The sequence below is a fragment of the Patiria miniata genome, unplaced genomic scaffold (genome assembly GCF_015706575.1).
Source record: "Patiria miniata isolate m_02_andy unplaced genomic scaffold, ASM1570657v1 HiC_scaffold_26, whole genome shotgun sequence".
NCBI lineage: Eukaryota > Metazoa > Echinodermata > Asteroidea > Valvatida > Asterinidae > Patiria > Patiria miniata.
In genome coordinates, this window is record NW_024037065.1 from 551,238 (window position 1) to 573,947 (window position 22,710).

Here is a 22,710-nt window from a genome sequence, read left to right on the forward strand (position 1 = left end):
ATATAGCGCGCATCGGTGATCGTGAACGCGTTGTTAGTGCATGTATGCAGTACACGTCCCCACACATGCTCTCTCCCCGGCCGTCTGTACAAGAATCAAGCAAGGGAGTCCCTCTGCAACCGATCAACCGAACTTTGCTCAACAAAGACCACGATACTGCTAAAGTGCATGCTAGTTTGTTGAGATGAGGTGTGTAGAACTTTTCCAATCAATTTCTTAAAGCCATACAAACCGTGTTTTAAATGCGATATGTAGAAGATGTAGACCTAGGCTTGGCTGATTGTTTTCTTAGCCCAATCACGTTGCTCAGTACATTGTACATGTACGAGCAACCGTAGGGTACCTGGCCCACAGTGTGCATTTTCCATAACGTTTAGCTTGCTGGATCTGTGGCTAGACTTTGCTAATAATTTTGGCTGTGTACTAAACGGTAGTCTATTGAGTACTGTTTGGGGTAAAATGTACAGGGCATCGTCTTACTGGACAAAGAGAAGGAAATTAAAAGCTAGAGTTTCAGAACACATTAATGACATAATTGAAAGTACTCCTAAGCGGCCTAGGCCCAATTGTCGCGATCATTTGGGCCTAGGCCTACTTTCAAACAATGGCAACCCAGGCCTATCCCTTTCGGCGTTAGTGCCTGATAAGTCGGTAACAGCACTTACTGCAAGTTCGTCTGATGAAGAACACTCAAACTTAAGCAATGTTGACATGGTTGATGAGCCTGCAAGTGCAACAGATGCCTTCCTTGATCCTGCTTGCAACACAAACAGTAACCAATCATTTGATCACCTAATGTTGCTTCCTGAAGATATGCAAATGTACCAATTCCATGATAACCATCATGGGCATTCTAGTAGTACTGGAAGTGAGTTTAACTTAGACGAAAGTGTGACTATGAGATCGGAAGCAAAGTTGATAGCTGATATCAAAATTTGGGCAATACGAACAAATATTCCTATGTCAGCTCTTGGTGCACTACAGGAAATACTAAAGGTTTATTTCCCTTCCATGCCCAAGGATCCACGGACTTTGTTGAATACAAAAACATCTCTTGCTGTAAAAGATATTGCTGGAGGCCAGTATTATTATTTTGGAATCGTAGATAGGATCAAGGACATTCTTCAGTCACATGTTGAGTTGTACGATGAGTCATCCCTATATTTGCAAGTGAACATTGATGGATTGCCTCTATTTAGAAGCTCTAACACACAGTTTTGGCCTGTTTTAGGTCGTTTAATGGGTTGCAAAGAGCCATTCATCATTGCTTTGTTTGTTGGAGAAACCAAACCAAAAAGTGTTTCAGAGTACTTGCATGACTTTATTGAGGAAGTTGTCGGACTAAAAAGTGAAGGATTTGATATGGATGAAAAACATTTCACTCTTCATGTTTCATCAGTCATATGTGACACACCTGCCCGAGCATACATCAAGAGAGTGAAGTCACACAGTGGTTATCATGGTTGTGATAAATGTTGGGTGGAAGGGGAATGGGAAAATAAAATGCTATTTCCACAAGTTGATGCAAACTTGAGAACTGACGATGAATTCCTCAAAATGGCAGATGAGTATCATCACTTAGAAGCATGCCCATTAAATGACACAGGTATAGGTCTAGTATCTGCATTCCCAGTTGATTATATGCATCTGGTGTGTTTGGGTGTCACTCGTCGATTGTTACTGCTCTTGATTAAAGGCCCCCTACAGTGCCGATTAAGTGCGATAAGGAGGAAGGAGATATCTGATGACCTAGTGAATCTCAGAAACAGTGTTCCACGGGAGTTTGCAAGACGCCCACGGTCCTTGAAGGAAATCGCTTGCTGGAAAGCAACTGAATTCCGACAGATACTATTGTACACTGGGAAACTAGTTTTGAAACGAAGGGTTTCAAAGGAGGTTTATTATCACTTCCTGCTCCTTTCTGTTTCAATGCATATCCTCCTGAACCCAGGATTTTGTCAGCTGTACAGTGACTATGCACAAAAATTACTTGTCTTGTTTGTGGAACAGATGGGTAGTATTTATGGTAGGAGCCAGTTTGTTTACAACGTTCATGGACTCATTCACTTAGCAAGTGATGCTAAGCAGTTTGGGACTCTGGACAATATTTCAAGTTTTCCATTCGAAAACTTTCTCCAGAAACTAAAAAAACTGGTAAGGAAACCATCATATCCTCTTGTGCAGGTTGTGCGTCGGCTTTCGGAAGACAGACTGGCACATTCATGTGACAAAAACAAGCAGCCTTGTGTAAAAAGAGAGCACTCGGAGGGTCCTTTACCTCAGTTTATCCAACCCCACAGTACTAAGCAGTACAAAGAGCTTCACTTAAGCTCATGTATCATCTCATTAACTTGGAGGGACAGTTGCATTAAAGTTGATGATGGCGTTGGGATAGTTCGCAACATTTTGTTGGATGGCCAGATAACTGTCATCTATGAACTTTTCAAAGTGGTAGATAATTACTTCATGACCCCATTGCCATCGGGCTGTCTTGGCATACACAAGGTAAAAAGACTAGATGGTGTACTGCATTCATGCTCCATGGCAGATATTAGATGCAAGTGTGCAATATTCCCTTACAGAAGGGCCCACTTAGTTGTAGCATTAAATCACCAGGTCTTTTGAATTCTGCAACTGACATTTTCACATCAAAGTTACATTAGTTTCAGTAAGTAGATGCATCAAAAGTACTTTTTGACCACTGTTAATTTCTAAATTCTTTTTTTACAGTTTCAATGAACTTTTCCTTAAAATTTGTACTTTTTAATCTGATCTCGAAAAGCATGGTTTTTAGAAATTGATGCGTTCAAAATATCTGAAGAAGCAAACGTGTAAATATCCTCAATCTAATTGAGGATGATTGTATTATGTCAAGTATCTATGCAGTGGTCGAGTTTGTTGGAGAGCAGTCGGTTGCATTAGCAGCAGAGAGCTGGTTGGTGGACAATGAGACATCTGTAATGTGGCCGCCTTATAAGTCACAGACGAGAGTAGACAAGGCAGTGCAGAAACGTGAACCACCAACAGATGGATATCAGAAGTTTCCATGCCGTGTTTTGTACAAAACTAGTAAGTTTTAAACAGGGCAGATGCAGTTCATTATGCTTCACATGTTTTAATTAGCCCCCACATTCAAAATGTAGCTGTTTGCAAATTCCTCTCTTAAAATCCTTCTACAAATGTTGTGTAGCCCCCAGTTTCATCACTCAAGAGCATTTACACACTGAATCGATCATAAACGCATGTTTATACCTTGATCTAGAGAAAGGTGGTTAGTTTGAATGAAATTGCAAATGGTTTCAAAATGGTATATCACTTGTGGGTAGTGGGGGCTTAAGCCTAGTGTCCAAAATTGATAATTCAGGAAGTGTTTTGCTAGGCAACTTTTACAAAATATTTATAGACAAACTATTGATGCTGGCATAGCATTTATATTTCTTTTGTTGTTTTATTTTTGAAGGCTCATATGAAAAAGGCTTGGCAAAAGTGAGGAAGGCAGAGGACATTTCAGATTTGGCCACAGATGCTGAATGTGCTGGTATCCCTGTGAAGAGGAAGTCAAGGTAATGATTCAAACTAATTTTAGGTAGGTTATGAAACTTTCATAAAACAAAATTTGAGTAGTCTCAGTCAAATAGCTCACTGAATATAAATTATGACCAATGGTGCGAGTAAAAGTGTTCCAGCTTTTTTTTCGTCTTGAGAATGGGAATGAATAGTTTCAGATCGTACTTTTCCTTAACAGTTTCATAGCTCATGATACAATTCCATGAATTTGTACAACAAATTGTATACCTGACACTGGTTTGGAAAGTGCAAACACAATCCTGTGTGCTGGACTGGGACATCTGTGACTATCATCACTGGCCAGACACAAAGTTGCTGTTCGGTTTCCAGCTGATTGAATATTAACAACAATTCTAGGAGTCGGTTAATTTGAGTTTGAGCTTGTGTAAATGTAAAGCTACACTATTGAGGTAGTATGTGACACAATGGACTGTTTCACTTTTTGTTGACCAAACTTTCTAGGCCAAACCCCCGTTACCAAGATAGCGATTCCTCTTCTGACGAGGATAGACCAGGCCCATCACACACCATTCAGCGAGCAATCAACAAAAACAACATCCAGCTGCAACTTCTGCACCAAAGACGCCTCCTCGAGCACTGCCTTCTCCACCCTCATCCTTGATCAGTCAGTGGCCAGCTCCAGTTTGTACAGGTATTTTTTTATAATCATTCTATAAAGTGGAAAAAACGGTGTTTTGGGGGCTGCTTTTTTTTTGGGGGGGGGGCAGAGAGTGGTATTTCGGTGTCATGAAATTCATTTGTTCCCAACATGTAACACTTTCGGACATGTCCATCTCAGTAACAACTCAGATTAACTTCACAGTCCTGAATCCTCCAAAATTGATTCAATTTTGCACACACCCCAGATAATTAGGGTTAATAAAGTGATTAACTTATTGTGATGCCTTATAGATCTTAATTAAACAGTGTAAAACCTTATTTGTTCAAGCTGAAAATGCATGAGTTTGCTTGACCATTCACAATTGGGTTGTATGTTCTAGGTAATCAAGGATGTTTTACTTACTCTCGTCCGGTCATGTCATAAACATGGCTTCTCAGCTTAACATAAGGGATAATTTCTTAACAGAACTTTTTTTTTTTTTAACAGTTTGTTTTTGTTTTAAGTTTGTATTTATTTGTTTTTTTTAATGTTATGCATTTGTCTTTTCCCGGTCTATGCACATAGCAACAGAAAAGAAAATATTGACAATGCTTGAAGAGGTCAAGATGTTTCAAGCGGAGAACAGGGCAATGCTCATCAGCATCTGTAGAAAGCTTGACAACTATGTGCAGGGGAATACAGCTTCAACCAGTGGTCTTCCAGAGGAGGTGGTTCTTCCTTTAAAGTTGGTGAAGGACATGCGAGACCTTGAAACTACCCTAAACAACTTTGAGAAGGAGAAACAATTGGTGGGCCATCACTTCCATTTTTATAGCTATTTATGCATTAACTTTTTTTTTCTTTAAAGGATTAAAAACAATTACAATCAAAAACCTCATTCTGCTTTAACGTTTAAGTTTCAATCTTGTAGACCATGCAAAAGAGTTGTTTTAATTTTTTTGTCTGCTCAGGTGACATACTTATCCAACATCGGGGGAGACAGTCTAAAGAGCATCGTACGAAGAATCCTTACATGTGTCATCAGCAACGACCTAGCACGACAGTATAACTGGGTTGGCAAAGGAACAAAGGAAGCTTTTTGCAAGCTGAGGCTTGTCACTGTCATACACAGTAAGTGATTGGACTGTATGTTTTAATCTCATGGAGCTAACTTATTGAAATCCTGCCTTTCCAATATCTCTGTTCATGATCACTTTGAAATTGACGGGAAAAAAATGTGAATTATTTTCTAGGAGCTGTTCGAAGAAACCCATCCGTGCAGTCGGCCACAAACGCCGAAATTGACGAGGTGATGAAAGTGTGGCTCCGCTACTCGAAAGACCGAGATGGTGGCAGGGCAGCAAGACGAGCAGCAGCCGCAGCCGCAGCTGTAGCTGAGCCTGCAGCAAGCCAGAGTCCTTCCAATCTTGATGAACTATCCACAGAGGAATACAGCAGCAGTGACAGGGAATGAAGGTTGTTCAATAGTGTTTCATAAAAAGAGGTATTCTTGATTTTAACAGTTAATATGACAAGACCTATTCAAAAGCCTTTGGTAAAAAAGCTGGGTTTTTTTAGATGACGTCTTAAAGCATTGCTGTGTTATTTTTTACTGGATTCCATATGTTGAAATTATGATACTTTTGTGATGAACCCCAAAAATTGTCAAAGTCTTGCTTTTCAATCAGTTGTGTGATGGCCAGTGTGGGTTGGTGCATAAAGCCTGATTTATTTTTCATTTGGCATTTGAAACACTGGTATTTAGTGAATAACAGTAAAAAAAAAAAAAACTCATGGTTTCATCTGAAAGCTTTTGCTTCCGATTGCCAAAGCCAAGTGAAAGTCAAGAACGTTAAGGTCTGCTGCAACCAACAAAGCCTTTAAAGTACAATTACCAATTTTTAAAACACCCTTTTTGTATCTGTTCTTGTTGAAGTTATTTTTATGTAAAACTTTGCATGATGGGGGAAACTTTCTCAAACTAAAGTTTATTGTGACGCCATTTAATAATCTCTCTTGAAGCAGGTGGTAAAAAGTGAAGGAAAAAACTCATTGTGTAATTATTTACACCTGAGGCTTTTCAGAACTACCACAACCCACAGAAGATTAATAATTGGTATTACCACAAACCCTAGTTTTAGAATGCCGAAACCATGAAGCTTCTTTTTAATAATTAGCAAAATAATGATTACAGCAAAGTTTCAAAGACTTGCTCTGCGAGGACAGTGATTGCTCAGATTGAAGTTCAATTGTTGAGTTGACATAAGTTTGTTTGTTATATTAAATCAGTGGCAATTTTGCCATTTACTTGCCGTTTACTTTTGAAAGTGTTAAAAGAAAAAGTGTTAATATTCGTAAAAATTGTTGCAAAGAAATATAACTGCTATGCTTTGAACAATCACATGGACAACACTTTGAAAGTAGTTTTTAATGTGTTAAAACTCAGTATTTTTTTTCTATAAACCATTTCACCAAAAAAATGCAGATAGACAAGCTAAGATTGCATTGTTCTTGCTATACAAAAATAAGTTAACCTTTGACTGCATTCCAAATACCCTGTAATTGTAATATCATTATTTTGTAAATTATGTTATTTTTTCATAAAAATGTAAACGAATCAGTTAAGAATTAAAGTGCAATCGGTTTAAAGTCTAATATGCTATGAGGATTTTTCTTTTCGCTGAACAACCATAAGAACGCAGTATACAATCTCCCATTTAGTAAATTTATTGAAAATTTATTTTTATGATCATTGGACAAATCCATCCCTAACGGTCAAAAGAATTCTTAGAAACAAAGAAAGTAAACGCAGTATCTTTTCTTTCTGTTTAAGCGTATTATTTTAAGTAATGCTCCCAACCCCGCTCTCACCACCAAAACAACATTTGTATTTACCATCATTACAAATATATAGGTAGAATGCAGACGCGCGCTAAAACACCAACCAAACACCCTACCTGCCCCAACCGTCAACCAACGAAGGCTCTATGTAGGCCCGTTGTTGGCCCAACTGAGACCCAACAATCGGCTGAACACAATTGGCCCAACCACGCATTTTTAGTATTGGCCCAACCTTGGTCAAATGTTGGCCATCAGTAGTCATGATTGGTCCGCTGTTGGCCCAACTGCGACCCAACAATCGCTGAAGCCTCATTGGCCCAACCATTAAATGTTGACATTGGCCCAACGATGGCCAAAGGTTGGCCATTCTGTATAAGTGATTGGCCCAACGTCAACCCAACATGTTGGCCCAACCGTGTGCCGATGAGCAAATCCAAATCGGGCCAATGCGGCACGCCGATGTCGGGCCAACAATTAAATCCTACGTTGGCCCAACGTAAGCTTTCTATCTGGGTAATCGCTTTGTCCTCTGGTTTAACCAGGCCACATCATAAGGTTCGTATAACAACAGGGGCCAGGCTTGACTTACTGCTCTGGCTTGATTTCTTGTCCCATTTCAATGGGGTTTCGGCATTTTGTGATCAAGGTTGGGAAGCCAGTTCAATTATTAATTTGTACACTGATGCAGCTGCTAATCTAGGATTCGGTGCATATTTGAACGGAAAATGGGTCCAAGGTCGTTGGCCTGCAGATGTTTTGCAAAACCCCCCATCCATTGCATTTCTTGAACTGTTCCCGTTGGTCATTGCTGTGATTTGCTGGGCGCCTCTACTAGCCAATCGCAAGGTTAAGTTCCACACAGACAATGTTGCTGTGATGCATATCATCAATAAGCAATCTTCTCATTGTCCCAAAGTAATGCATCTAGTTCGTATGTTTGTGCTTGAGTGTCTCCGGTTTAATATTAATTTTAAGGCAGTTCATGTGCCTGGGACATATAATGTTATTGCTGATGCGTTATCCCATTTCCAGATGAGTCGGTTCCGTGCTGCAGCACCACACGCAGAGGCGGCCATGACACCTCTACCATCTGTTCCGCTGGTATGGTAGAGGATGAAATGAATAGACTTTTGACAGCAGCACTTGCAGCAAACACGCACAAGACATATGCGGCGGGTTGGAGAATTTTTTGTCGTTTTCAGCAGCAACATATGGATGTGGTTGGCACATCCGCAAATGCCGACGATGTCCGTCGTTTTATTGCATGGTTATCCTTACAGAATTATGCCTCGTCCACAATCAATACGTATGTATCGGCCATTGGTTATTATCATAATGTGCTTGGTTTTAGTAATCCCACTAAGGATTTTTTAGTATCTAAGCTACTTGAAGGGTGTAGACGGAGCAACCCCTCTATAGACGCACGCGAGCCGGTATCATTACCTACACTACACAAAATTGTTGCGGCATTGCCTGCTGTATGCTCATCCTGCTTTGAGTCAAGCCTGTTTAAAGCCGTTTTTCTGATGGCTTATTTTGGTTTTATGCGGGTAGGTGAATTTGCTGCGACTTCTCGGTACCGCATTCAACAGTCAGTATTATTGGATTCTGATATTTCCATTTGCTACACTGACAAAATCGCTACATCCATCGTTGTTAGCTTTAGGCACAGTAAGAATAATCAACATGGACCCCCACAAGTCGTTAGCATAGTGCGATTCGGAAATGCATACTTTTGCCCAGTTTCTGCCCTCCAAGAATTTTTGCAGATCCGCCCATCGATTACAGGCCCCCTATTCTGTCATTTTGATGGCACACCGCTCACGCGCTATCAGTTCAATGCCGTTATGCGAAAAGCTCTCAATTTTGCTAATGTGCCAGATGACCATATTCGTGGGCACTCATTTCGAATAGGGGCCGCAAGTTCTGCGGCTAGTTTGGGCTTTTCTGTCGAGCACATTCGTGCTATGGGTCGCTGGCGTTCTAACGCAGTTTCCACTTACATCCGCCCAGTCCCGGTGTGTTCATTACCCAATCACACAGATTGATTTTTGGTTAACAATACAAAATGTACACAATGATATTGTTGCTTGTATGCTTCATCAATGCCTGTATAGGTTCCACACTCATCATGGGGGACTCCCTTGTGCATTGGGCAGCAGGCCATCTTGACCTGGACATCGATGTTGTTTGGCACGGCAAAAGGGGGGCACATTTAGGGGACATGATGCCCATGTTGGCAGCACGACACGGGCCTGACCCCTCAGTGCTGCTGATTCATGTAGGTACAAATGATCTTGTAAATATGGACGAGTTCTGTATGCGTCAGCGAATTCTGCTGCTGCTGAGCTCGTGCACAGTGCGTTTTCCGCACACAGTTTTAATTTGGTCTGCCATTTTGCCTCGTGTTTTTTACTTTGGTGCGCGATCGCAGTCATCGCTCGAAAGAAAGCGCAAGGCCTTAAATCGCTGGGCAAGGAAACAATGTGTGAAATTAGGCGCGCATTACCTGTGCCATCCACAGTTTGTGTGGACTGAGACGTCGTTGTATAGGTATGACGGGGTCCATCTGTCTCCCCAGGGTAACAGTCTCTTTCGGGGGAACCTGCGCCAAGGCATTCAGTCCGTTCTGGGCACTTGTTAGTTTCTCTGCGCTGCAGGCTTAATGTTGGCTTATTGGGGCATATAGGCTGTGTTTCCCTTTGGGACGCATAAATGCGTTTGGCTTAATTTTGACGGGATTTACACAGCCAATAGCCTTGCATTTCAAGTGCACAATGTTTAATGAGGTTTTAACAATGTTATGGAATTTAGGTTTTGTGGAATTTCTGAGAATTTTTATGGCGTAATTACAATGTGTGTAACAAGCAGTGATAACAGTGCCCTGATGTACCCCTAGGGCTATTCCAGTTCTGACTTTAAGTACCAATGGTCAGAATTCATTACTTGCTTGAGTTAAAAAAATCGTACTTGTGTATAAACAGTTTATAATAGGGTATGTGGTATACATTACAAATACCTGCTTTGGCCTGAAAAAGTTAAAATTCATACAGTCAGTTTGGTGGCAGGCAACTAATAAGTTCGGTGGCAACAACATTCGAAAATTAACAATTGTAGATCTCAATTTGGGGCGGGGGGATTCACAGGTTGTTCTTTGGGTCTTGTGTACCCCCGCTAAAGGCAATGGTGCCAATTGGTAGGGATCAGGTGTATCCCCAGTGGTTGGGATCAGGTGTATCCCCAGTAGTTGGGATCAGGTGTATCCCCAGTATACAGTTGGGATCAGGTGTATCCCCTTTTTGGTGTGTGACCGGTTTGCCCAGAACATTTTGGTATCCGGCACAATTAATAATAAAAACAAAGTTCAAGGCTGTGGCCTTCAATCAAAGAATTTGTCCTTGTTTGTTTTGTTTGGAATCTGAGTATAACACATTTTATCCCTCAAAGATAAAATTATTTATACTCAGTTGCATTGTACTTGTTAGATTACCAGTCTGTTTTTGGAGGCTGCACACAGGGAATTCAAGTCTATACAGTTGGCCTACATGATTGCTAAAAATAGATAGCCTGGACACTTCTAGAACATCTAGGTCAACACCATATTAGGGAGTGCAGTGTTATGCAAATTAGATGCAAAGTTTTAGGAGGTGCTCTCCAATCACAGGAGAGGTAGGCAAAACTTTTAACCAATGAAAGAGTTGGCTGTATCTGGGGACTCTAGGAAGATTGTGGGTTTGAAGGTGTATAGCCTCACTTTGTCACAGTTTCTTGAGCTGAATACATGTACATGTAAATTGTTTTTACAACAGTGATTTGGAAATAAAAATTCCCGCCACCACCCCAATGCTCCTCCGATTAAGGAGCAACTGTCGTTGTACTGTCTTGCTTAATTTTGACGGGATTTACACAGCCAATAGCCTTGCATTTCAAGTGCACAATGTTTAATGAGGTTTTAACAATGTTATGGAATTCAGGTTTTGTGGAATTTCTGAGAATTTTTATGGCGTAATTACAATGTGTGTAACAAGCAGTGATAACAGTGCCCTGATGTACCCCTAGGGCTATTCCAGTTCTGACTTTAAGTACCAATGGTCAGAATTCATTACTTGCTTGAGTTAAAAAATCGTACTTGTGTATAAACAGTTTATAATAGGGTATGTGTTATACATTACAAATACCTGCTTTAGCCAGAAAAAGTTAAAATTCATACAGTCAGTTTGGTGGCAGGCAACTAATAAGTTCGGTGGCAACAACATTCGAAAATGAACAATTGTAGATCTCAATTTAAGGCGGGGGGATTCACAGGTTGTTCTTTGGGTCTTGTGTACCCCCGCTAAAGGCAATGGTGCCAATTGGTAGGGATCAGGTGTATCCCCAGTGGTTGGGATCAGGTGTATCCCCAGTAGTTGGGATCAGGTGTATCCCCTTTTTGGTGTGTGACCGGTTTGCCCAGAACATTTTGGTATCCGGCACAATTAATAATAAAAACAAAGTTCAAGGCTGTGGCCTTCAATCAAAGAATTTGTCCTTGTTTGTTTTGTTTGGAATCTGAGTATAATTCGCTATTTATTCCATGTTAAAAAAAATAGTTCATTATAATATAAATTATTTTAATTAATTGTCTACTATTTTAAACGATAACAATGGATATAAATTTATTCTAAAAATGGTTAATTATTCTGTAACCCCGGCGGCCAACATTACCCGGCCGGCCCCCGGCCCGTGGTTACGCGCGTACGCCGTCGCATCATGGCGCCCGGTACCGAAGCGTACAGTGTTTCCATCAAGGGCAAATGGGGATCTTCGGTCATTTTCGACCGTTTAATGCGGATAAATTTGAGTCTAGAGCTGGGGGTAATCGCCCAGAGCTGTGCCGATGGTGTAAAACCGGGTTACACCGTGCAAAAAATACAAACTGCAAAGGAAGAATCGGGTCCATATAAAGATGTCGAGGCAGATGAAACGGCTAACATTTTGTCTGATTTTGGATACCGCTTTTTGTATGTACCTTTGGAAAGGTTGATGATGAGCCAGTACATATTCCTTCCGTCAATGCATTCTCTAAGATCATGTCAACACCGCAGGGCCACCAAGGACGAGCAGTTCTCAAGAGAAAGACTACTAGCAGTGGTGTAGTTGGTGGGACATCTGGAGTTGACAAGATTTACAATAAAGTTCTCACTCTCTTTGAAGAAAGGGGACTGTATTTCTGCACGGAAAATGAGGGAACGTACGTAGTACAGGTAGGCATGCCCCACTCTACAAAATGTGTTTCGATATTTTTAGACCACACTGCTATAAGTTTTTAGTAGCCTACTTCTAGGCTAGTCGTAGCTAGAGAGGAGGGACTCTAGCATGTCTAGGCATTGCCGATTGTAAAAATGTACTTGAATATTGATATTAAATTAAAAATATTAATTAGAATTATAGAAGTATTTTCATTTCAAAATTTTCAGACACTGACCAGGGCGCTATGGTGTATTACGAATCCCCATTCCACATTGGCAAGAAAGAAGAGCCTTCCATGTCTATGGCATGGATTTGAAAATTTCAACGATCTGAAGAAGAAAAAACACCGTAAACAGTGTCTGTGTAGTAGTGACCTGACCAGGCACGGGGATGAATTTTATGCCCTGCAAGGCCGCCCGTCGATCTCTGGGAGTAAATGGAAAGATGTCCGTTGTGCAGTACGAGAGCTGGGGGAGTGTTTGATTGAATATGCAGAATATCTGAGAATACAGGCTGAAAAACAAAACAAGAGACAAAAAATGAACCACTGCGTTACTCAGGTGGAGTACAGTGTGGGATTTTTTATTTACCAACAAATTGATATATTTTATAGGCCTATCCTGACAGTTCTGTGAAATTCAAGGTTTTTCTTTATTCTTGTATTTAATTCAATATACAAACAATGAAGTATCTCACATGTAGGCCTATGGATTTTGAAAAGCTTTATAAACGTTTGCTACACATTTTTGATTAGGCCCTCAAGTAAAGAGCCTTATCTCTCTTGATGTTTATAATATATTATTTTTACAGTTGTCAGATGCAGCTTCAGTAGCATTTCGTGTGAAAGTTTCGCATGTAGATGACCAGTATCGCCAGATAGATGAAGTAGTAGCAGCCCAAAGTTTTGGAGAAAGTGTATTGTTTGATGAACATTTGCACCTACTAAAGCCCTTCACCAATCGAATGCAACAAATGCGGTTCTTTGAAGATCTTCACCTTTCTGTGGATGTGGACATGTTGAAGTAAGAGCATTCTGTAAAGGAACAGTTTGTAAATGATACTGAAAAGCACCAAGATATTGCTTTGAAAATACTAAATAGTTATACAAGTAATAATCAGATATTAAAAAAAATCCCATTTTCATTCAACAGATACTGTCCTGGAGGCTCCCATGTTGCTGTTTATGTGATTTGTAAAGTACCAGTAGATAGACCATACAGCCAAGCACCTACCGATGCAGCGAAACTGTTGGCGGCAAACCAAATGTATTAACCTCAGTACCATACACATGCAATGAAACAACACTTCAGGAAAAGGTGAATTTCTTTGTGAAAAATGTATTTAATACTGTATTGTACAGTATTTACACTTTCTAACCAATTAATCACTCAAACTGTTTAAATTGTTTTATAGGTACTCTGGTATTGTGAAACAGCCCCATGTTCTCAGATCATTATACTCTGAGCTCAGTATGGATGCCTCTGTGGACCAAAATCCAGAGATGGATGCAAGGATGCGCATGGCCCTGGAGGGAGAAGTTGGAATTGTTGTGGATCTTCGCACAGAGAATAAAGGTCGCCCAGGGAACAAGTTTGATACATTCTTTGAACATCTGGAAACAGAAATAGAACAGGTGAATATTTTATGAATTTAAATACAACATATAATGCATATAGGGAAAATGTACTCCGTCATTTTCATTCTTGTTTCCACTATTAAAAACATTAAATTCATGTTATAGGTGCTTGCAGCGGACGACAGGAGACATAATGTGGCCCATCTGTCCCAATGGATATCCCTCCCAGATCTTGTAAAGCAAGTAACCCGGAAATGTCCTCCAAATACTGACATTCCCAGCAAGTCTCTGGTACGTTTGCAGTTTCAGCCCAGAAACAAAAATAGTCATACAGCTGCTACATACACAAAATAGTATGCTGTGCAGTACAAAATACAGGTACAGTTCAATGTGATATGCATGCCCGCTACTGAATTGTTGAGATCACATTGTTCAGTGATACTTTTCATTTCATGCATTTTACGAGACCATGTTGTTCAGTGGTATATTTCATTTCATGAGACCAGGTAGTTTTTATTTCCTTTCATACACATTTGAAATCATCTTCTGTTCTAGGTGTTTGTGAAATTCGTATTTGAAGTAAAATATATTATATTTTGACAAATATTTACCTTCCCACAGAGACGACAGTTGCGAGAAACACATCCTGATGTGCACTACTGTGCCGCTATTTTCAAATATCTGCGCTCAATGGCTGTGAAACTCAAAGCGTCCTGTAAATTGCTGTGTGTAGATGACAAGTCCAAAGTGAACTTTGGAGAACCGGGAACTGCTATGGCAAGTGGTGTTCGGGGCAAACAGCAACTGGGCACTTCTGCGTCAACTATATCAGCTGCAGACCATGATGTACACAACAAGGGTCATCTAACCCCATCAGTGATCCTGGATGTGGAGATTCCAGATAGTGTTGACAAGTCCTTCTGGCGTGGAGAAGTGGTGGTCCACTTAAATGACTCCATTTTCCAGGCTTCAACACCTTTCCGCCATGCTGTGTCTATCAGGAAACATGTGATGCAGCAAGATATCAAAACAGAGGTTTTGCTGTTGTTCTCAGATGGTGGCCCCGATCATCGTCTAACATACGAGTCTGTCAAGATGTCCCTCATCTGTCTGTTCCGCGCACTAGACCTTGACATGCTTGTAACAGCACGTTGTGCTCCGGGACATAGTTGGATCAACCCTGTGGAACGCATTATGTCTATCTTAAATCTAGCCCTACAGAATGTTGCGTTAGAAAGAGACACATGTACAGAAGAACTTGAAGGTAAAAACTTTTCTGTTGTTTTATGACACATTAAATCTCTACATATAAAAAGTACTCTTCTGTGCTTTTACTTTTCCATATATTTGATTTGTGATACTAGGCATCATCAAGAAGTGCACAGGAATGGCGGCCATTCGCAAAGCTGCGGAGAAGCACCCAGACCTTAAGCCAGCCTGGATACACAGTTTGGTGGATATGGTCTCTATGCTGCGAACAAGATTTGAGCGCCTTGCCTTGAAAGAGAAGCCTGTAAGTCACAGATTTTTAAAGTTCATTATTCTCTTAAAGACTCCATTGCTTTTAAATAAAAAATAACAGACTTTAATATTTATTTAATATGTTGTCTATTTTTATAGATTGTCACAAGAGACCCTGTGTCTGATGATGAAGTAGAGGGCCTCCAAAGTTTTGGACTTCAGATAGATCCAGCTATAAACATGACACAACTTCAACAGAGGTTTGTGTCTCGCTTGGCTGATTATCAGAACTTTGTAGAAAGACACTGCCGAGCGCGGAATTATACTTTCCAGGTATTGTGATACACATGTGCTCTATGTTTGCTATTTTTATTATGTTTTCTGTTGATATTACCCCTTCTTTTGCATTTTATATGAAACGCATATAAATGTTGTTGTTACAGATAAAAAAGTGTGATGATGCCAAATGTTGCAGTGCGAAGAAGCTACCAGCGGAGGACCTTGCCTGGTTACCGGATCCAGTACCAGACTCAATGGGAGAGCACTACAAGAGCTATGAAGTGCTACTTCCACAAGAAACCACACAAGAGCACATGCCTTCCAACAAGAATTTTGTAGGAAAGGTTTCAGAGGATGCTCAGGTAGTGATTCTTTTTGTCAAATACATGCATTTCAATCTTCACATAATGTTTTAAATATCTACTGTTTTGTAACAATCTTAAATCAATGAAATTTTCCCTATTTATGCGCTACTTTGTAGGGATGCAAGACGTCGGAATTGACTGCACAGCATGCTCGCAAGATAATCAAGTGCGGGGAATGTGGAAAGCCACGAGTAAATTACAGCTCTTTAAAGCCATCTTCTAAAGATCTGATTGATTTAGATGCTTGTATTGAAGACTGCGAGTACACATGTGGGAGTATGCTTGTGCCAATTGGACACAGGCTTTACAAAAAGGTATGAACTGGTTTGATTTTACATAAACACTATTTCGTTATTCCATTTTACGAGTTTAAGGAAAACATTCAATGATGTGTCTGTGTTGAATGATGTTCTCCTCTAGATGTTTGTGCGTCTTGCCTTGAACTGTGCAGATCCAATTGAGTACCCATACTATAGCTCAGGAAATTTCCTGTTTGGAGTGTGTTGCTTCTGCGTTGCAGAGACAACTGGTGGTCCAAGGAGAGCTGCGTTACGCGAAAAATACAGAGTTGTGTTGCCAGTCTGCAACAAGTGTTTGGATGATGGGAAAGATTTCCCCAAATCTAGGCCATTTAAACGCTAAAAGGTAAATATTGCTTGAATGTCCTATCCTATCCTATGCCTATAATTTAAATATAACATACTGAAAACTGAAATACAACAGCCAGAACTTTTCTTAACTCATGGTTTTTATTTTTAATATTTCATTTTACAGATGTACACCAAAAACAGCAAGTTGGCTTCATGCCTCATCTGTCCTGAAGCACACTGCAGGCCTTCGTCTTCCATGCCTCCCTTAAATTTTGTTCGACCTGACAGTTTTGTTTTTATTTGCACAAAAACAGGAAAGACATAAAAAGTGAAATAAATGTCACTCAGAGTATAAAAGTAAACAAATATTGTGTGTAGCCTTGTTTTCTTTTGTTATCGTGTACTACTACCGGCTTAATGTCATTTTCGTTGCTGGGATTTAAAAAAAAAAAAAAAACGACCTACCTACCCTATTTTTTCTGGCCCGTTACGCCAACATAACTTTTTTTTTTAGGCCTTATTCCAGGCCAAATACTGGTCATTGATGATCTCATTCATAGACTTGATGGTGTAGTTCTCAATTTTTATGATATCATCTTCCAGGGGCATGAAGTGAGGCCTCCTAAGTACTGCCTGGCGTTTCCCTTCAACTGCATACAGGCTTCTGTTGAACAGTAAGTCCAGCTAAGGTCAAGTACTGCAAGGAATCAGTCCACCTCCTTAGCAAGATTATGCCTACCATCAATGGTGTACAACGCTTTCATAACCTTGGCAGCCTTCTTGAGCAAGTATCCAATACTGAGACGAATCCTATGCTTCATTTCATTTGATTCTTTCTTGGTCAACTCATCCAGAGCTTCCTCTAATTTGTGAAAATATTCTCGTCGGATGAGATCCTCCCCAACCAGATTTGGCTTCCCTGACAGGTGCCTCAATTTGACCATGCAGTAAGTTTCCGAGCCTTCTCATATCGTTCATTACAACTGCCTCCTTTCTCTCTTGTAGCAGATTTTGACCACAACTTCTTTCCCAGGTTGATGATCATAGAATCACTTCTACAAACATTCCCCACTTCATCACCACGGAACCTGTCCAAGACTTTCGTCTGTAACATATCGTGCTTCTTATCTTTCACTCCTATCAGAGAAGTCACAGGTACGGATACCGTTTTGTTGACAGCTGTATCATGACATATTTGTTTATGCCGCCAAATTCTGCGCTTACAGTAAAAACCCCTGCGTTGCCCACACATTACGACCTCTGATGGCCCTTGACACATATCCCTTAGCAATGTGGCATCGTGACCGTCGCTAGTGTTTAACCTGGTGAGGTTTTCTTTGTAGATTCCATCTTTTCTCAGTGTGGCATTGAGTTTAAGTCGTTTTCGATTTAGTAGGTTTAAAGCAGCCTTTACCTCCTCTTCACTTTTTTTGCCGCCGCCTCAAGTGCCTATTGAGCTGTGATTGCATGTCCCCGCAGTAAACACATGGGCGCTTATGTCTGCTTGAGGTTGCAGGGTTAACCTTAAAAACCCAAAACAAGCCTTAATTGTGTGCAAACAGCATGACTAGGCAATCCTATCTTTGAAAACACCATTTTCCAACTTACGATCCTGCAATCTGCCTCACATTGTATTTGATATTACTCGTGTGAGACTTCACCACAGTTCGAGCTTTTATGTACAACAAAAAAAACATCTGCTCTTTCTAAGTGAACCAAACTTATCGATTGCTGCTTAACCACAAGAACCACATAGTGACATGCTACTTTAAATAAAAATTCAAGGAGAAATGAAAAAAAAACACATTAAACCATTGTCAAGGAAGAGAATGTCAAAAATTGTCTCTCACAATTGTTTTGGTTAAACAAAGTGACTCTCAATTTAACGAAAAATAGTTTGCATGAACCCAGAAGACATTCGTGTCTAAACATCTTACACACTAAATCCAGGGGTGAGATTTGAAGAAAATGATAAAAAAGATGCCTCTTCACTACCTCTTTTGCCGTCGTGCTTTCGAGCCAGGAAAATTTCCAAGGCTTTTTAAGCCTTTATTTAAGTGAAAGATTTCCAAAGCAACCAATGACTTAAAAGCCATATTTATAATCAATCAAAGCAACAATTGATGAACAGGAAGTGTAAAAAACAAATGGCGTGTGAAAAGTTTACCGTGAATGCGGACAGTAGAGATGCGGGGCATGTGTACACAGCTAAAAGCTGTAGTAAGAACACAGGAGGGCTTGCTTTATCTCAACTTGCACCAGTCTTTCATTGACTTTTGTTCAATTATAAGGAAATAAAACCTAAAGTTTACACAGCCATGAAAACAAAACAATCCATAAATCCTAAATACATTTTTTCAAAAATGAAAAATGTATTTTTTGCCAACATTTACCTTGCTAACTAAAACACGTTCTTTTAACTTGTTTTGTTACAGAACAAGGTTTAAAACTTTTTGCCTTAAACCTCCAACCAAAATGAAAAAACCCAGCATACTGACAATACATTTAACCATATTAAGGAAATAAACCATGTTTAAGTTGGCAAGGAACATGCACACTGAAAAAAAACTGACTTGTAATTTCCCAGAGAGCAGTCACTCAAAATGGTACAGAGCTCTCAACAAAAATATCCTGTTAACCATTTCTATTCCATCTGGTCAAAACAATGCATCAAAATTAAACGCAACGAGGGTATTAACTCTTTGTTAAAGATACATATGGAGCTGATTGTCTCATTTAGGGCGCCGCCAACGACGAAACAGAGATAGGCGTGTAGAATTCGATGCCGAGAATGCTTTGTCATTTTTAAATCACTGTATGCTGCTCATTTCAAGTACTCCGCACAATTTGTTCACTCGGTATCTGAAACTACAGTTATTCAAGATCATTTTGTGAGAAAATTGTAACAAACTGTGAAACTTTTGTGTTAGTACATGTATGCTTGAAGTTCGACTTAAATGTTTTAACCAAAACACGCGTAATGTATATGGGTCTTTGTTCAAGCAAATCACAACACTATCTTCCGCGCCGTGTCGTGACCCATTGAACCTCATTATACAATTTGTTCACGCGGCTTATGAAACAATGGCTCGTGAATATTCGATTAATATTTCAATAAAAGGTCAATATGCAAATTTTATGTAAGTACATCGTCCTCTCAAAAGAGGTTCACCGTTCCGTGTCGTCGGTCGCGTTTCGGGGACATCCCATTACCATATTTGGTCATATGGACTGTTTCATTTCTTTGAAGGATTTATTTTAAGAAAATTAAACGGCCAACTCATTTTCACATGAGGTTTCATTGAAATTATCTGGCATGCTCCACAATGTAAAAGCTTTGACAAGTTTTTCATAGTCCTAGGGCCTGTTTTGTTAGGCTTAGGCTAGGCCTAAGTATGCGTGCTGGAGCAGAGCTAATGCTATCCACCCGAGAGTAGAATGGAAGTGACCATCTGACGACACACGCAGAGCGGATGCACGGAGTAACGTCGCTGAAACTAATGAAAGGTCGGGAAACACTCAAATTTATCGGAAATTGATGCACTTTCCTCGATGTCAATTAGCTCGCCGGCTTTCCAAGAAGGCTGTGTGGGTCTTATTTTACAAGTAAATTGTCTTGGAATAAATGGATGTCTCAAATTTGTGTTAAAAAATGGGTGGTTTCGACGCACGTTTTCGCATTACAAACAGTTAAGTCGCATCTTCCATAGACAACCACGCGCGTGTACATGTAGTGGCATGAACACGACGCGCTCTACTCCATAGTGATTCTACACAAAGCAAAGAAAAAGACGGCCTCACGACTGTTTCCAAGACTTTCAGATTAATGCACACCGAGTTTAAACTAGAAAATATATTACTTAAACATTCTGGAGGAAAAGTTGGAAAAATGGAAAAACCATACATCCGTACCTTGTACATTTTCCTACTTGTGACAACACGCACATTTTGACTAACAGCAGAATGAGCTACGGAGATTTGCACGTAATTGACAGCGTGACCGGCGGGCTACCGCAGTGTGCGCACTGCACTGAAAGTTCCAGAATTCATGACGCTCCGTTACTTCAAGTAATAAATTCACACTTGGCACTGTAAAGAGGATTTTGTAAGCTTCATTTTGATCGATCGTTCAATGCAGTTGGTAAAACTAAGACCCCGTACCAAGGACCAAACAAATATTTTTTTACTCATCAGTCCTTTGGCCGCCCTAAAATACGGCGAACTTCATTTTGCTACGCTCCACCACTGTGTTGTTACAAAAGTAACAACTCAGCGCGCGCGCGCTCGCGCGATCAGGCGATGGTAGACTTGTACTGACACACACGGCGAATACACACATGCAAGGGATAAACGCAATTGCTGCGACAAAAACTGTTCCACACGCACTTCACGTAATCAATCACTGACTTAGTAAAGTTTAATACTGCTGTTCATGTTGCGACTCGCCATGTACAAACAGTTTGTAATGGTCTGTTTACATGCCAAATCCATCGACACGTTCTTACGTCTCCATGAACGCGCGCGTGATGCGCGCACTAAATGTCACTCCTGATTGGATTAAAGTGCGTATCCAGGGTGAGCGCTGTACAAATAAATAGCCCCCTTTATCGGCTATCCCAAAGAAGGAATGAGACAAACAGTTCCATATGATCCCAAAAATGAAAAATGAAATACATGGACTTCAAACCAGAGCATAACACTAAAAATGGCAAAGGAAATATAGAGCAGTAAACTCCGGCTAAGACGGCACTCTCGGGACCTGATAATTTGTGATCGACGGCTTACGTAAATGTTGGCTTCTGCTGCAAGACGTCATTTTCGACTAACACAAATACACAAATTGAATCACGGAGGGAACAAAATAGATTGAATTATAGTCTATGCGCATCTGTATCTGGATCATGCAAACAGGATTCGTGGCTAAAATTTAAGGCTTTGATTTACCCTTGTTTTTTTAAAAAAACAAGGTCGATTCCAGCAAATATATCCTCAATGTTTATCATCACAAACAGGCTGTGGTTTTGATCACAGAAAGTCATGCATGTACATGAATGTACGTACGTACGAAGCAAGGACGGCGCAGCCGGCAAGCGTTGACAGTGGTACCATATACCGATCGCTTGCATTTAGACCGTGGGCCAGAAATCCTATCTTGCCTAGAAAATGAAGTCCGTTAAAACATTTTGGTGGCAAAAAAAAAAAATGCTTGTTCTTTGTCAATTCGAGGGTGCTGAATTAAATTTTTCCTGTTGCCGAACTGTCAAATCTATTAGGGGCCCCTAGCGACCAATGGCGGTATCCATCCGCTTAAAGTTTTCAGAAACGGCTACTCCGATTCAAATGTAGATCGTCACCCACTTAGGATAATTAATGATTATTAACCCTATAGACTTGTAGGTTCATAAACAAGGTGTTTCTTAATAACATGTACTTTAATTATGCAAAAACAATGCTCATATATGTTTAATTGCAAATTGGCACAGAAGGCATACATGTAATTGACTTTTCCATATAAGGCATGACTAACTTTTATCTATAATTGTATACGACTGTAACGCTTTGGCCATATTCAATGTTTTTAAGCCAATAAATAGTTCGTTAAACGTATCACTGAATTTTTGCATGCGAGGATGAAAGTATTGAATTACACGTACATTTATGTCATTAATCCAATTATGGTAATTAATTGTTCAATTTTGCAATAAATTGGATTATAACAGCACAAACTTTTGTTCTTAAATGTTTATGAAAGGAAAAACTATTCGGAAAAGACTGACTTATTTCATTTACCTAAACTAAAGCCCTTGATGAAAACAATAAATGGTAATTAATTCTCAAACTATCAACAAGTAACGCTAAGTTGACCACAGTCAACACTTTGTACGACCCAATTGTTTTTTTTTGTAAGATATCAACGAGTTTCCATAACATATGAAGTTCAAAGACTTATTTTCAGATTACCGAATTATGTTATTTACATAAAATAGAGTATTTGATTCCAACAATGTCCTAATTGAAAAGGTTTTTATTTTGTGGTAATTAATTAATAAATAAGCAACAAATAAATCTTTGGCCATACTCAATATGTTCTTCTAAAAAGGGTTACACCTCTATGTTCCGACACGCCTATGTTCCGACTGCACATATTCCTATTCCTAACCCTCACCTTAACCGGGAGTAACACACTCTAGGTTGTCGGAA

At 40.0% G+C, this 22,710-nt stretch overlaps 3 protein-coding genes across 3 annotated transcripts; all 3 read left to right on the top strand.

Moving 5' to 3' along the window:
- The first annotated feature begins 4,128 nt into the window (after positions 1–4,128).
- Positions 4,129–5,730, top strand: LOC119733616. Its single transcript, XM_038207026.1, has 4 exons — positions 4,129–4,219; positions 4,754–4,977; positions 5,140–5,299; positions 5,422–5,730. Exons 2-4 carry the CDS (start codon positions 4,777–4,779, stop codon positions 5,640–5,642), a joined length of 582 nt encoding a protein of 193 aa, XP_038062954.1. The 5' UTR covers positions 4,129–4,219; positions 4,754–4,776; the 3' UTR covers positions 5,643–5,730.
- A 5,988-nt stretch (positions 5,731–11,718) lies between these two features.
- Positions 11,719–13,865, top strand: LOC119733751. The gene is made up of 5 exons (XM_038207123.1): positions 11,719–12,252; positions 12,466–12,798; positions 13,049–13,260; positions 13,390–13,554; positions 13,652–13,865. Exons 1-4 carry the CDS (start codon positions 12,079–12,081, stop codon positions 13,508–13,510), a joined length of 840 nt encoding a protein of 279 aa, XP_038063051.1. The 5' UTR covers positions 11,719–12,078; the 3' UTR covers positions 13,511–13,554; positions 13,652–13,865.
- Positions 13,710–16,853, top strand: LOC119733672. The gene is made up of 9 exons (XM_038207066.1): positions 13,710–13,871; positions 13,980–14,105; positions 14,436–15,078; positions 15,179–15,327; positions 15,435–15,608; positions 15,719–15,916; positions 16,036–16,233; positions 16,340–16,564; positions 16,694–16,853. The coding sequence occupies exons 1-8, from the start codon at positions 13,710–13,712 to the stop codon at positions 16,559–16,561; spliced, it is 1,872 nt and encodes a 623-aa protein (XP_038062994.1). The 3' UTR covers positions 16,562–16,564; positions 16,694–16,853.
- Positions 16,854–22,710: the final 5,857 nt, after the last annotated feature.